The sequence below is a fragment of the Sarcophilus harrisii genome, chromosome 3 (genome assembly GCF_902635505.1).
Source record: "Sarcophilus harrisii chromosome 3, mSarHar1.11, whole genome shotgun sequence".
Classification (NCBI taxonomy): Eukaryota; Metazoa; Chordata; class Mammalia; order Dasyuromorphia; family Dasyuridae; genus Sarcophilus; species Sarcophilus harrisii.
The window spans coordinates 165,788,533-165,803,397 of NC_045428.1; the positions used below are offsets into that span (position 1 = coordinate 165,788,533).

General features: G+C 35.2%; 1 protein-coding gene across 12 annotated transcripts in view; it reads left to right on the forward strand.

The window, feature by feature from the left end:
• MCF2L (MCF.2 cell line derived transforming sequence like) overlaps positions 1–14,865 on the forward strand; it is a 247,192-nt gene that overhangs the window by 79,796 nt on the left and 152,531 nt on the right. Inside the window, exon 1 of one of the 12 annotated variants that reach the window (XM_031958739.1) lies at positions 8,113–8,835. The exons of the other annotated variants lie outside the window; for them this stretch is intronic. Within the exon in view, the coding sequence (XP_031814599.1) occupies positions 8,763–8,835 (73 nt within the window). The 5' untranslated portion in view covers positions 8,113–8,762. Of the gene's footprint in view, positions 1–8,112; positions 8,836–14,865 lie in introns of those variants that run through there. 12 annotated transcript variants of the gene reach the window in all.

Below are 14,865 nucleotides of genomic sequence, written 5' to 3' on the forward strand. Positions count from 1 at the left end.
GAGCACTGTATGCAAGGTTTGAAGCTCGTCTCCCCTCACTTATGTTCTAAAATGGTAAACTTTGTATATTATTATCAATGAGAGATTTTAATCCTTCAGTGTAAACCTCATTTAGCACAAATATAAAACAAATAAGAAAACTTTCCATAGTAGGGAATAGAATTCAAAATATGTGTCTTCCCTATACCCCACTCATCCCCCCAAATGTTACTCCTTTCCTGTTGGCCTACCTTGTGGTATCTTGGTCTCAGTTCTGGCCAGCAGCATTTGTTCCTAAAGTTTTCAGGAAACTCACTCCTAGGAAAATAAGAGGCTTACAAGCTCCTTGACTTGCTAGTTCTAAAGGCTAGATAGTTATCACAGTCTGAAACTGGATTTCATTTCCTCTTTTTACTTCCCTTCCTGAATTTTAGGCCAGACACCATCTTTGCATGCTCTTAAAGCATGCTCTAGAGACAACGTGGCTTCCTACAACGTGAGGAATGACAAATAACTGTCTCAGGGGATTGGTAATGGGATGTGGTGCTTTTGGTTTCTGGTTCAGAATTTACCTTGGGGAATAGAAGTGGTTTAGGGCACTTAGAACTGTCTGGCAGCCCCTTTGTTTCATGGGTAGTTGATTTTCATTTGGTGTCTATTGTTCGAATATCCACAGCATAAAGAAACCATTACTGAAATTTATCGATTTAGGTGAAGGTAGAGTAACATTCCCATGCCATATGTTCACTGTATTTGTGCATCATAATAGAGCAATTAATCACCCAGGAAACCACAGATTGCCCACATCAGTGGTGGGTTGTCACCTGATGAATGGAGCCGGAACTCTACATGTAGGAGACCAGGAGCAAACTTAGCTTTTGCCTAAGTATTTGTCTTTCTTTAAGCCAATGAAAGACACCTCCCACAGTTCCCATTTTACTTTAGTATTGAGGGCATTGTAGTTTATATTTTCCCCAACTTTGATTTTAAAAAATCATCTTTTAATCTTCAAAATGGAATCTAAATTCCTCAGATAAGCTTTCATTGTGACCTTACTTTACCAATCCAATCTTAATTTTCCTCAATCAAAAAGGAAAATTGTGCTGTTCTTATTCTGTAGCAATCAGACTAATCCTTTTGCTGTTCTCAAGGAACAGAACATTCCATTGGAGCTAGATATCTTTGCTCATATTTTTCTATCCATCTAGATAGCCTTTTCTTCCCTTTCTAGAATATTTTCTTTAAAAAGTCACCTCTTTCTTCAAATCACTCACATTCCATATCTTGAAAAATTTCCTGATTCTTTCCATGTGTGCCATTGGCCAAAAGTAGTTCCCTTCTCATAGAACTTTGCTTAGACTTTTTTTTTTCCTTAAAGGTATTGCTCTTTCTGCCTTCTATGTATTTATATATTTGTCTTCTCTTATATTAAGCCGTAATCTCCTTGAAGGCTTGTTCTTTATGGATATTCAGTTGAATAAATGTTTTATACTGAATTGGAATGATACCTGAGAAGAAGGAAAATGCCCTTGTTTCTATCTGCAGAAATGAGAAAGATAACAAATGAAATTACAAGAAAGTCTATCTGGTCCTATAGAAGACTTAGTTATTTAAGAGCATTTAACTAAAAATTAAGAGTTTCTTTTCCTAGTTCTACCACCAATAATAGCATGCTCTTGTTTAGAGTAGGAATTAAATGGTGGCAGAAAATAACTGCTCCAAATTCAATTTCCTAGCTGGTAAAATGAGATGGGAGTAGCTTGATGCAGTGGACAGATTACTAGACTTGAAGTCAAGAAGACTCATTTTCCTGAATTCAAATCCAATCTTAGATATTTACTAGAGTATGACCCTAGGCAAGTCACTGAACCACATTTGCCTTAGTTTCCTCATCTGTAAAATGAGCTAGAGAAGGAAATGACAAACAAGTCCAGTGTCTTTGCCAAGAAAACTCCTGGGGACACAAGAATTGGGCACTACTGAAAAATGACTAACAATAAAAATTGGAGGTTTGGTTGCTAGACCAATTTTTAGGTCTGAAATTTATGATTCTCATATCTTCTTTATGACTTTTAGCCCATTTGTATGTAGATAATGTGATTTTCAAGATATAACAAATCAGGAAAAAAGACAAGGAATAGAGTTAGGAATTCTGGACTGAAATGAAACCAACCAAGGACCTTTGTTATGTTTACAATTTAACATTTAGTTGTTTTTTGTCGTGTTTGATAATTTGTGACCCTGTATCAGTTTTTCTTGGGAAAGTAGCTGGAGTGGTTTGCCATTCTAGCTTTTTTTGCAAAAGGAGAAACTGAGGCAAATAGGGTTTAGTGATTTGCCCAGAATCACATAGCCAGTAAGTGTCTGAGGCCAGATTTGAATTCAAGTATTCCTGATGTCAGACCAGGCTCGCTATTCCACATCACCTAGTTCTACTGTAGATTTAGATTTTCCTTGACTTTTTGCTGCCTTGGCTACTGAAAGCTCATCAATACATAGACTCAGGTACCTTCTATTTTGTAAATTTGGGTACTTTGGTAGTTACTGGCATAGTTAGTATTCTCTTGCCGTGGGTGGCAGGGCAAGAGAAGCTGTTCTATGTTTTGTTAGAAATGATTTTAAGCAAGGCTACATACTTAGTGTTCTGCTACCCAACTCTTCTGACTGTCTTGATTAATGATGCAAAAAAACTTCAACTACAGCATGAAGCATCATTGACAGAAAGATGTCTCTTGAGCATTGTTTAAATTCTAAGTCACTGAATCAGTCATCTAGGCAGTTTTCTGTGCTTATAACTGTCCCCAAGAGGCGTGGAAACAGCCATGATAATAAATGCTGCCTTTTTCTTCCCCTAAATCATCAAAAAATGCTAGGGACTGTGAGATAAGCCTTGACATAATCCCACTGCAGACATCTCCAATATAATTTCTTCTTTTATAATCACTATAGAATTTTTAACAGAATAGTAACAGATAATATAATAATAATACAAATTTCATTAAAAAAAACATTGTAGCAAAAAAGAAATAAAGTTTTGGTCATGTGATGATATTAAATTCTGACTGTATCCAGGAAAAAAAAAACAGAATTCCTACTAAAAAGAACATTGTTAAAATGATTTGGTCACATACTGTGAGGTTTCTTGTTTGTTTTTTTCCTTCTATTCCCCTTGCAAACAAGGAAATGAAATGTTCAATCTGTCAAACATTCACCATGTGCTCATGAGCAACATACTATTTGTTGAACAGATTAGGGTTATTTAGGTAAAACATGTCTTGAAATCATAGAATTGAATGGGATTTTAGTCATCAGTGTATCAGTAGAATATAGGCTCCTTGAGAATCGGAATAGGTTTGTTTTCATCACTTCAAAGCACAATGTCTTTATGTATAGAGAACAACTGAATTAAACCTGGTCCATCTCTTAACCAAAATTCTCTTTTGCAATGTCCCAAATAAGAAGTCATCCAACTTTCTCTTAGACTATGTCCAGAAGCAAGCCCTTATGTTTTTGGATAACTAATGATTTGAAAACTTATCCTTCTGACAAATCTAAATTAGCTTCTCAGTAACTCTTCTCCACTAATCCTTGATTTGTCCTTGGGGCAAACAAAACAAGTCTGAGTCCTCTTCTAGGGGAAAACTTTTTAAAAACTTGATTATAGCTATCATATTCTCAAGTCCTTGCTTTAAGCTAGATATCCCAAATCTCATGGTTTCAATACAGTATTTTTTAAATCATTTTTATGAATTCTGCAATTTTTTTCTTTCTGACTCTTCTTGAACCCATCTGGGGTTTTCTTGGCAAAGAAATGGTTTGTTGTTCCTTCTTTTGCTCATTTTACAGATGAGAAAACTGAGGCAAATAGGGAAGTGACTTGTCCAGGATCACATAGATCGTGTGTGCGGCCATATTTGAATTCAGGGAGATAGATAATCTGAGTTTTTCTGACTTCAAAGCCAGTATTGTATCCAATGTATCACGTAGCTGCTCTTAACTACTTTACTGGCAAGCCGTTTCATAATAGACTGTTGGACTAGAAGCTAATATATTTTTGGATAGGCTGGCAGGAAGAAGATGATGGAAAAGATTAACATTGGTTCGAAAAGCACATTATCTTATCTCTGCTTGGCTTATCAAAGCCAAATCTTTGAAAAAAATAGAATTATGTTTGGTCTTTGGAAAAAACGTTGTAATATTATTAAACTTGTTTTTAATATGCAACAGAATGAATGGCTTTAAATGGGGGGGGGAGGATAGTGTCAAGTATTTTTATACATAAGAAGGCAGGTTTTATGTTGACCCAAATAAATCTAAGGCTTCCTTGCTGTTGGATATGTATCATAAAAGCAAGAACGTGGACTAGAAAAGTAGAGGCAAATAAGTTGTCTTCACTTAGATTTTGTTCCTATTTTTATTTGCATATCATTGGGAGGATTTTTTTTTTTTTTTTTTTTTGCTCCATTTGATACACAGCCACTTGTATAATTTGTTTCATTTGCAAAGTCCTCAGTTTGGTTTGGGGGATACAAGATATCCAAAAAACATTTATAAGAAATTTCTAATCCTAAAACAAGTATTATCTTGTTATCTTGAACTACAAATTTAGTCTTAGATTTAAACAGTCAAAATAATAGATTGCAGGGTGTTCAGGATATTTCTCTACTGCCCTTATCAATGTATAGTAACTTGTGGCCATTGTTAGGAACTAAAGATATAGTAACCTATCAAATAAAGGCTTTCTAGTCACTATACTTTGTAAATGAGTCAGTTGCCTAACAGAGGGTCAGTGAAGCTCAGAAGATACTATGCAGCCATGAGACAAGTGGAGAATGGAAATGTAGCAGCCACTAAGTAGTGGTGGGGAAAGTGGGGAAGGAGAGAAAGAAAGAGACAAGAGAGAGACAGAGGGAAACAAAGCCACAGAGAGTGAGAGCCGGAGAGAAAGAGCATATCATAAAGCAATGTGGTGATCTCATCCAGCACATAAGCATAGGATTTGGAACTAAATTGTAGATTACTATGGTCCTTGTATAGCTTTTCTGAAAGCTTAAATATGAAAGGGCTTGTCCAAAGTGCCACAAGCACCATTCTTTAAGAAGGAAGGAAAGAAAAAAAGAAGAGGAGGAAGAAAGAAAGGAAGAAAAAGGGTGTATCTAAACAGTGTGTGCTATTGTTGAACCCTAGGTAACCTAATTATCAATTAATATTTATTAAGCATCTACTATGTTCCAGGTCTATGCTAACTTCTGGAGATACAAAAAGAGGTGAAACAGCCTCTGCCTTCAAGCAGCTCACCTCTTACTGGGGGAGACAACATGCAACAGTATTCAAAGCAAACAATATACAGGATAAATAGTAAAGAGAGAAGGCACTGGAATTAAGAGTGCTTAGGAAAGGATTTCTATAGAAGGTAGGACTTTTAACTGAAATTACCTATGAAGCAGGGGAAGTTCAGTGACACAGTGGACTTGGAATAAAGAAAACTCATCTTCATGAATTTAAATCTGGCCTCATTAAATAGCTATGTGACTTTGGGACAAGTCACAGAACCCTATTTGCCTCAGTTTCCTCATCTGTAAAATGAGAAGGAAAAGGCAGTATCTTTGCCAAGAAAATCCCAAGGGGGTTTATGAAGGGTTCTCTCCTTGGCTAATCATTGACTATGTCCAAGATAGAAAAATTAAATGTGTATGTGTTTTAATTATAACATGTGAGTGTGTGTTCCTCAAATTAGTCTATTTCTTGACTCTGGGCATTTTGATTGGCTGCTTCACATGCCTGGAATTCTCCTTTTTCTCCCTTCTAACCTGGATTTTTCTCTGGCTTCCCCATCTTTTTCCAGAAGCTTTTCCCTGATCCCTGTAATGTGCCCTTCCCACCTAATTATTTCTTTTCTATATATCTTATTTTGTAAATAGAAATTTGTGTGTTGCTTTTTATGTTAGACTGTAAATTACTGGGGGAACTCAATGTATCAATGCAGATTGACACCTTCTACAATATATACAAGTTATAGGAATATATTTCATATAAACAAGTCTTGGTTTTTAAACCCCTTGGTAAAGAGATCAATTCTTTTTAAATGAAAGATTTGTTTTTAAACTGTAGCTTTTAACACCTCTCTCAATTGCTGCTGTCCACAAAAACTGATAAAGGCAGCCCCTAAAACAATATTTAATTTTCTGGCTTCAGTGCTAAAGTTTAGGAAGAAAAGATAAATATTAAAAAGGTGGGGCAGGAGAAGGAAAAAAGTATGGATGGGGACAAAGATCAAATTGGACTTTTGGATACCATAAACCATGATAATGGTTTTCAGAGAACTTTGCTTTGCTAGCCAAAAGCCCCTTAAAAACATTGATACTAATTCAACTCTTGCATCATCAGTGGGAAAAGGTAAGTTTTTCCCCACTTGATGTCTATTTCATATAGTTTCATAGAAGTGATAATATCCTGGGCATTTGAAATAGGAATGCTCCTGATTGTTGCCCACATACTTTAGGAAGAATGAGGAAGATATGAAGATTTTTTTTATGTGGGAGGAAAGCTGATGCTAAATGTGCTCCCTCATTTATTACCTAGCTTCAGAAGAGGGGATAATGAATTAGAACCAGCACTATTTCCTTTTCATTGTCTATTAGTTATTTCTTCCAGCATTCATAAGACCTAGTTGGGAAGACAAGAGGAAGAAAATCATTTGATCTGACTGGATTCAGCTCCTATAGAAAATGAGATAGAACACATCTTTTAGGACATGCTGCCACTTTCATTTGGTCCAGAATTTTGAGGTCAAAATTGGATGAGGCAGAAGCAAGGATCAAGAGGATAGTCTGGTGGGACCCGGAGTTTAGTTTTTACTCTTTCTTAGTGGAGTAGTCCTTGCTGCTCCTCAAAAACAGGTAACATCACCTTGTTTTTCATTCCATCTAGGCTTCCTGGTCTTTACTGATATTAAAAGGGGAAATATTTTGAACCATGAGAAAAATATGGCACATAGAGAAGAGTCTAAGGAAGTTGTTTTCTTTCTGGATCTCCAGAATTTTTATTACTTTGCTGTATCTACTATCTTCCCTACTCGGCTAGATTTGTCAAGCTTAATCTCTCAAATCAATTGAGAGTTATAGATGACAATGAGAAGCAAACTTGGTACTTATTAGTTCCTTATGGTTATAGTGGACTAAGAGGAATTTGAGTTGATTCTATCCCTATCAGAAGTTGTTCCACATTTTTCTATCAGCTTCTCACCTCTTATGCCCCAATGGCTTCCTTTTCAGCACCAGTTTCAGACTTAGTCAAAGGTCCACTTCACCTGTGAGAACTTTTTGATGTTGAGGCATGGTGACATTCTGCCAGAAATTCTCACCACTTAGATATCTTGCTACTATGGTGGTTCTTGTCCACTACATCCGTTCCTATTGTCCTCCAATGAGACTCGTTCAATTTAATTCAAATAGCTATCATCTGACTGCTGCATGTAAGGCACTGGGTCCTGTCCTAGGTATATGAAGACAAAAATGAAACTATCCCTGTCCCGTCCTACTTAGAGCAAACAGAATGTATACATAGAAGTTAATTTGAAGAGGGAGAGAGTGGTTACACTGAGTAGATCAGAAAGGTAGCCTGGAATACATTTTACGAGGATTCTAAAATAACCATATTTTATGTTCACTTTAACCATAGTGTTACCGATACTATGTTACATCTGAAATTTATTAAGGACTATACTTTACATTTACAAGTATGTTATGTTTTCCATAACAACCCTATGACGTTAGGCTTTTTGAGGTAACATTGTACAGATGAGATGACTGAGGTCCAGACATACACACATGTATAAATTATCAGAAGTAAAATTTAAACCCAGAGCTTCTATATTCAAAGTCCAACAAATTTCACAAAACTGCATTGTCTCTCCAAGTAAACTTGATCCTGCTCCGGTGCATTTACCTACCAGTTTGGGCTCGTTTTAAAGTCCAGTTCTGCTCTTAAGCTGATGTCCAGGTGTGGCAATCTACAAAATTCATGCCCATCGGATCTGATTTTTCATCCACTTCATGGTGAAAGCACCAATCAGTGCTACTCTGTGGACAACTCTCCTAAGAATTAAACAGTCACCTAAATAATATGGATGAAGCAATATTTTCCAGTGTATAGATGAGTAATGTTATGTGTAAGCAAATTGGAAGCTGCCTCCTGGGTAAAATGCATTGTAGCTATTGCTCTCCTTAACCTGCCTCTTTCTAATCTGCCTCCAACCTTGAGCAAAAGAAATACCTTTGGAGAAAATGTCGAGTCAGTAATCTTTGGGGAAGAAAGCAGTCTGTTTTACTGTAGGTTTCCTGAACAGAGGCAGCGAGGAAATATGGCTTTACTTGAGAGGTTACAATTTGCTAAATGCAGGGCTCCTGCAGGGAGGTTTTTGACGTCCAACAGCAAAAGATCCGGCAGCGCTTGTCTAAAGGAGCATTTTTTCTGGTAGTATTTCAACAGTTAACGTGTCCATACGCTAAATAAATGAACTGCACTGAATATCGACTGGTTCTTCACGCCCCAAAGCAAGAATTAGCTCCTGATCTGTAAGCCACTGACCCTTTCGAGGGAGCTCCGTCATGCTGGAAGGCACGCTTGCTTTTGTATGTAATTTGAAGAAAGGTATTGTATGCCCTGTGCTTGGCTTTGACTGAAAGATGGAGTTTTGCTCTCTCTTTGTGTGCCGAAGACAGGCTTACAGATAAATAGGTCACTGTCTGCCGAAATCCTCGAGCAAATTGAGTTGTGACAATATGACTTTAAGTCTGATCTCCCTGATGTACCGAGATATTGCAGAATTGTGGCTCTTCCTGAAGAGAAGTACAGGTGTGTCTGGCTCTTCTGTTTAGTTTGTTTGTTTCATTGTGTTTGCCTCGTCGTGCAGTTGTTTTGACGTATTTTATCAGGGCAATGAAAATGTAAGCTTAGTGTCTAAAAAGGAGGAAGGAGAAAGCTTCACTTGGCTTTATTCTCTTTATTGGTAGAATAAGTAAAAATTCAGTATATTGTTCAAATATCTGTATACTATATTTTTTAAAATGTAAGCTACATTCAAGTTGGAGATGATGAGATTGCTTGCCTGTTATTACAGATTGTGATTTTCTACCTTTTTCAATATTCAGAAATTGCTATTCTTTTTCTCCAGTATTTCTGATCCCAAACCATTTCATTCTTCTTTTATTACTTATGTACAAGAAGGTTTGGGTTCCATTAGCTAGTATGTTGTCATTGTTTTGGCCCTACTTATACATATTTTAAAGCTCCAGCTCCAGCAGACACATTTCACGGTTGTTTTTAAATATAAAATTCAGTATCTATAAAATGATAATAGTGAGAGCACATAATAAATTTATTGCTGGAGTTCCTTAAAATTTTCAATAGAAACATGTCCATGTGGAAAGAGAGAGAAAACAGAGGAAATATCTTTGCTATGGAGATTGCAGTACACTTGTCCATGAAATCACAGATCATCCAGCAAGGTTTATAACAGAAATAATCTACTCTATGAGCTTTGCATGTTCTGTTTTTAGTTGCTCTTGGCTATGCCAGAGCAATAGGTTTAATGAACTTCATTTGATGACTGGGATTCAGTATTTGGAGCTATTAGTTCTATATTATTATATCTAAGTAAATTAGTTTAATTGATAGAGTTACTTTCTTTGTAATGGCTGGTTAGCATCCCTACCTTAGACTTTAGTTCAGTGATGTGTGTGTATGTGTGTGTGTGTGTGCGTGTTTAGCATTGCCCACTTGTTTATTATGAATGATTCATAAAGTGTCAGAGAATGTCAGAAGAAAAAGACAACAGAAGATCATACTGGTAAAGTTTAAAGAAAAGAAGGTGGGAAATTTGAGATTTGGAAATGGTGTATGTTTCCATTATATATGCATAGTTTAGTAAAAGCTATAGACTTTTGTTAGCACAAATGTCCCATTTACATGTAATCTAAATGCTGATCCCATTAATCCCTAATTCTGCCAACTACTGACAAATAATTCATGAAACAAGCACTTATGTGAATTTTAATGAACAAGCAAAGCCATAACCACAACCGGATACCATGAAATAAAGATTTTCCAGTTTCCAACTTAAAAGATGATAAAATGGAGTAAACAGTAATTGGTAAGAAAATAAATTTCTTTTAAAAGGTTAGCTCCAAGACCTTGCTTCAGCTAATCATAATCTTACATAACATAAATGGAAGTGAATGATTTCATATCTGAAATCAGATTCTGACTCAAAATGTTCTAGTCACTGGAGGATAAGGGGGTGGGGAAAAGCCATTTTAAAAAAAAGAAGAGTGGCTGAACAAAAAAATAATGGAATGAAATTTCAAACACATGCTTTGCTTTCTGGGATACTTAAGGGATTATTACATTCATATTGTAACTAGACTATGAAAACTTTTGGAGGATCCTCCATCAAATTTGGAGGATTTATTAGATGTGTATAGGACTTACTTATTATATGTCAGGATTAATTCTTAACCTATATTCTTCAATTTTGCCATCTTTCACTTTATTAATCTATAGTTTATTTTTTGAAAGATGATCATGATATTGAATGAATAGCCCAAGAGAACTTCTTGTAATTAAAGAATGGATTTCTCTCCTACCTCTCCAGAATCAATTTCCTGCTTTTCTCTTAAAATCTACATTAAAAAAGGGAAAATTAATGGAGCTAATTAAGTAACAATAAATGCTTTCTTTGAATGTTATCTTTGAATACATTTATTGTAGCGTAGGCTGAGTTGGAGCAGAAAATGTATTTTTGTACTGGCATTCAAGGCTTTTTGTCTAACAGGAGAATTAAAGATTGGAGACATCAGTGGTTTTTAAACATCTTTTGGCAAGATTAGTAAGCAATAGTAAAGAAAATTGAAAAAAAAATCCATGTGAATGTTATATTAGAAAGGGCAGCAACATATATGAACATGAGCCATAAGGCATATAGTTGGAGGAAGAGGGAGGAAAATTGGACTAGGAGCTAAGTTCCAGTTTTAGTTTTGCTACTTACTCATTATGTGCCATTAAGTAAATTATTTAGCTTCTGTGGGTTTCATTTTCTTCATTCCATCTTATTTTAAGATTGGATTAGACCACAAAATCCCCCAAAGTTCTTTCATCTCAAGAATTCTGATTCTGGGAAATTTTCCTTTTCATTAAAAAGAAGTATGACTAAGAAAATTTCACCTATGTCAGCGAACATGCAATCCATCTCAGTAGTTTCAGCTTTATTCCAAACAGGCCATTAAAATTGTTTTTATTTTTGTTTTTTTTTTCCCCAAAGAAAAAACTAATCTCACAAGTGAATCTTAGAAACTGAAATTTTCCCCTTAAAATATGTTTTCATTTAAAAAGTGGTATTTTGATAAAAGTCTACTTGAGAAATATTTCTTCAATACACTGTAATCATAATTTAATATCTATAGGGCTTCCATAAAGTATGAATCCTACACCAAAACACTTGCCTGAAGACTTGCAAGTTTGAACCAAGTGCTTGTGATATTCTAACTTTGTGCTTACTGTACAAAAAAAGAGAAACAAAATTTTGTCTAAATGTCTAGTCATACTTTTTTTTGGCTTAAGTCATTTAAGTATTTCCATTGATACTTGATGCCAATGCACAAGTGGATCTTCCATTCTATTTGCCATCTCACATACGACCCATGAGCCACATCTTTATTCAGAAGCCTCTATACACACACACTTTATATTATCTCTGTTGAATTTTTAGGAATCTTGTGTGATTTTGGCATAAACAATAGCAACCAAAAAGATGATGAAAAGTTCCATGTATATTCATCTAAAAGTACTAATTCTTCATTAATGTTATTTTCATAGAGTCATTTTCTCTCTAAACTTTCAAGAGTTGGAGGTGACTCTCATACTTTGTCTCTTTTATAATCAATACCTTTGTTTAAAAGGTGCTAATTATCCCAGCTGGGTATTGAATATGCATCTTTGACTTCATCACCACCATCATTTGTAGAAAGTCACTGAAGAGAAAAGAAGAAACAAAGGGAAATTATACCTTCACATTATATCTTCATGTTAAAGCTGACTTTAATTTCTATTATGATGGTGCCACTGGCTCATTACTTAGGTTGTCTGGAAAAATACTCGGTGCCTCAATTTACTGATGTGATTCATAATAATGATACTTCTTATCTTTCTCATATAGCTGTTAAGAAATGTAGCTTGGTATATCTTAAGAATATAAGCTTATTTGTAAGGAGACATTGTCTAGAAAAAACAGATTCTGAACTTGGGCACTTCTGTGTAAGCAGGTAGTCTAGGTTTGTACACTATACTGATTCATTTGGTTTCTGGGACAAATTTTCAGGAATATCATGATACTTTACAGAGTAATGTGGTGGGGTCAGAGAGATCAGTGAAACATTGGAAAAAAGAGTCTTTTAAGAATAATGTAAGATTTTGACAATAGGCTCTCCAGCCAGGGAAGAATATTCAAAGCATTCCTAGACTTTCCAGTGATTTCCTGAAGAACACATTTCCTGGGTGTTCTAGTCACTCACCATGGCAACCTAAACTTTTTTCAGCTTCATGCTTCTCTTTCTTTCCTTCTTCAATCAAATTTGAAGTCATATCAACATAGAGAAACATGAAAGTAGGGAAACATTTGATGATAGTTCATTCCAACAAATTAATGCTTCCTATGTATGAGGGAAAAGTCAAGTACTGACAGACTTAAATGTAAAGTTAAAGAGGTAAAATTGAGAATTTAGCTTTTTGAAAACAGTTTTTGAAAATAAAACCTTTCCTTTAGTAAACATACTTTTGGGGTTTAAGAGAAGCTGTATAACAATTTGGATTATTAGATTTGGATTAGAATCCAGGACTTGCAGAGATTGGTATATATCATCTATTCTGCAAAGCCTTTACCATCTTGGATTTAATGGTGAGTACCATTTCTTTTTCCACAGCTACCTTTTTTGAGAGAGAATTGGATGAGGGAGAACCTTATACTACATAGCAGTTTATGAAGAATGCATCACAGACTTTGTTTTTAAAAAGTAAGAGGGAATGAAATACTTGAAGGAAAGAGACAAGGCTGAATTTTACATATACTTTTGAAATAAGATATACTGATACCTTACTGACCTCAGGGAAGGAACTCATAGAAAACCTGTAAACTTGTACCTGAAACCTGAAAGGGATCTTGAAGATCATAGTTATAGAACTAGAAAGAAGTATCTTGGATTGTGTTTAATACCAATCATTTTACAAATGAGGAAACCAGGATCCAAAGAGATTCAATGTATTCAGTGTCAGATAATTGAGTAGAGACCACTTTCAGCCCCCTAAGTCATCTATCAATTTCACTAGATGTTAGAGGACCTCTATGAGGTCCATTGGACCAAATGGTGGAGATGAAGAAAGTTTGATTCACACAGCCATAGAGTTGAAATGTGAACCTTGGTTCCAGTCTTACTAGTTGGAGGTAATAGAATTCATTTGTTTAAAGTTTCAGAAATTCCTTATCCTTGAAAATTAAGACCACCTTAAATTTTAGGATTTAGGATCATACTCTACTTGGCTTAGTAAAAAATAATGCACGGTTCCTTTCAGTAGCCAGGTGAGCAGATACAACATTTCAGGTAATATAGACAATGGCTAAAGTTATTGTATAATTGTGCTGTCAGCAGTGTGCCATAATGGGTAGGAACTTGGATTTTCAGTCTAAGAGATCTATCTCTTATGTTTATTAAGTTTTTACTAAAGGACACAAAACCATGATCATAGGCAAGTGAATTTCTCTCATTCTCAGTTTCTTCATTTGTAACATTAACATTTGTTGCTGCTACAGTTGGAGATAATAAAACTTGCAGTACTGACCTCATGAATGTATTGTGAGCCTTGACTAAAATCCTGGACAGAAAATACTTTGCAGATTTCTAAAAGATCTATATATTTTAGTTATTATACAAGTTATATTAGGCCCAAAGGTTTTAATACATCTTTAATATTTACTAAGTTAGCTAAGTGGTAGACATGGAGTCAGGAAGATGAGTTCAAATCCAGCCTTAGACACTAGCCATGCGACCTTGGGAAACTTAACCTCTGTTTGCCTCAGTTTCCTTCATTATGAAATGGGAATAATAAAGCACATATCTCCCAGGGTTGTTGTGAGGATTAAATGAGATAATATTTATAAAGCGCTTAGCATAGTGCCTGTAATATACTAAATACCATGTTAGTAATTGTTCCTTTCTCCATGCCTTAATATCTTAAAACTGCACTAATACTTTTGGGTCACCCTGAACTACTGTTTTAAAACAAACTTTGTAGCATTTTTTTTGAGAAGACGAATTTTAAGAGTCAAGTTAATAAGAATCTTAGAACTAAGAAGGTATTCTTTGCCATTCCAAATACACTCCAGCCTATTTGCTTCCTTTAATCCAATTCTTAGTTTAGTTCATTGTTTATCTTCAGTATGCATATAAAGCCTATAAGTAGATCTGGTATATGATATAATTATATGGTGAAATTCTGGGAATATTTAATTTCCCGCTATGTTTTCAGGAATCCTTGGCAAGAGGTGCTCTTAAGTGATAACTTCCCTCCAACCCTGGCCAGTGTGAAGGTGGTCTGAATTAGATTGAAAATGAAGATATGTGGCATGAAAAAGAATTCATTTTTGCAAACTTGTATTAAAATATGCTTTTTAAAAAGATTTTTATTGATGCTGTTTGTCTTTACAAACTATTTTTTTCAAAGTATTTTATACTACTATCCCTCTGGAATAAATCCTAATCTAATAAAAAAAAAAATAAAAACATTCAGGACAATGATTCCATTTACTAGTGTATGCAGTATTCCCTATGGCTGTTC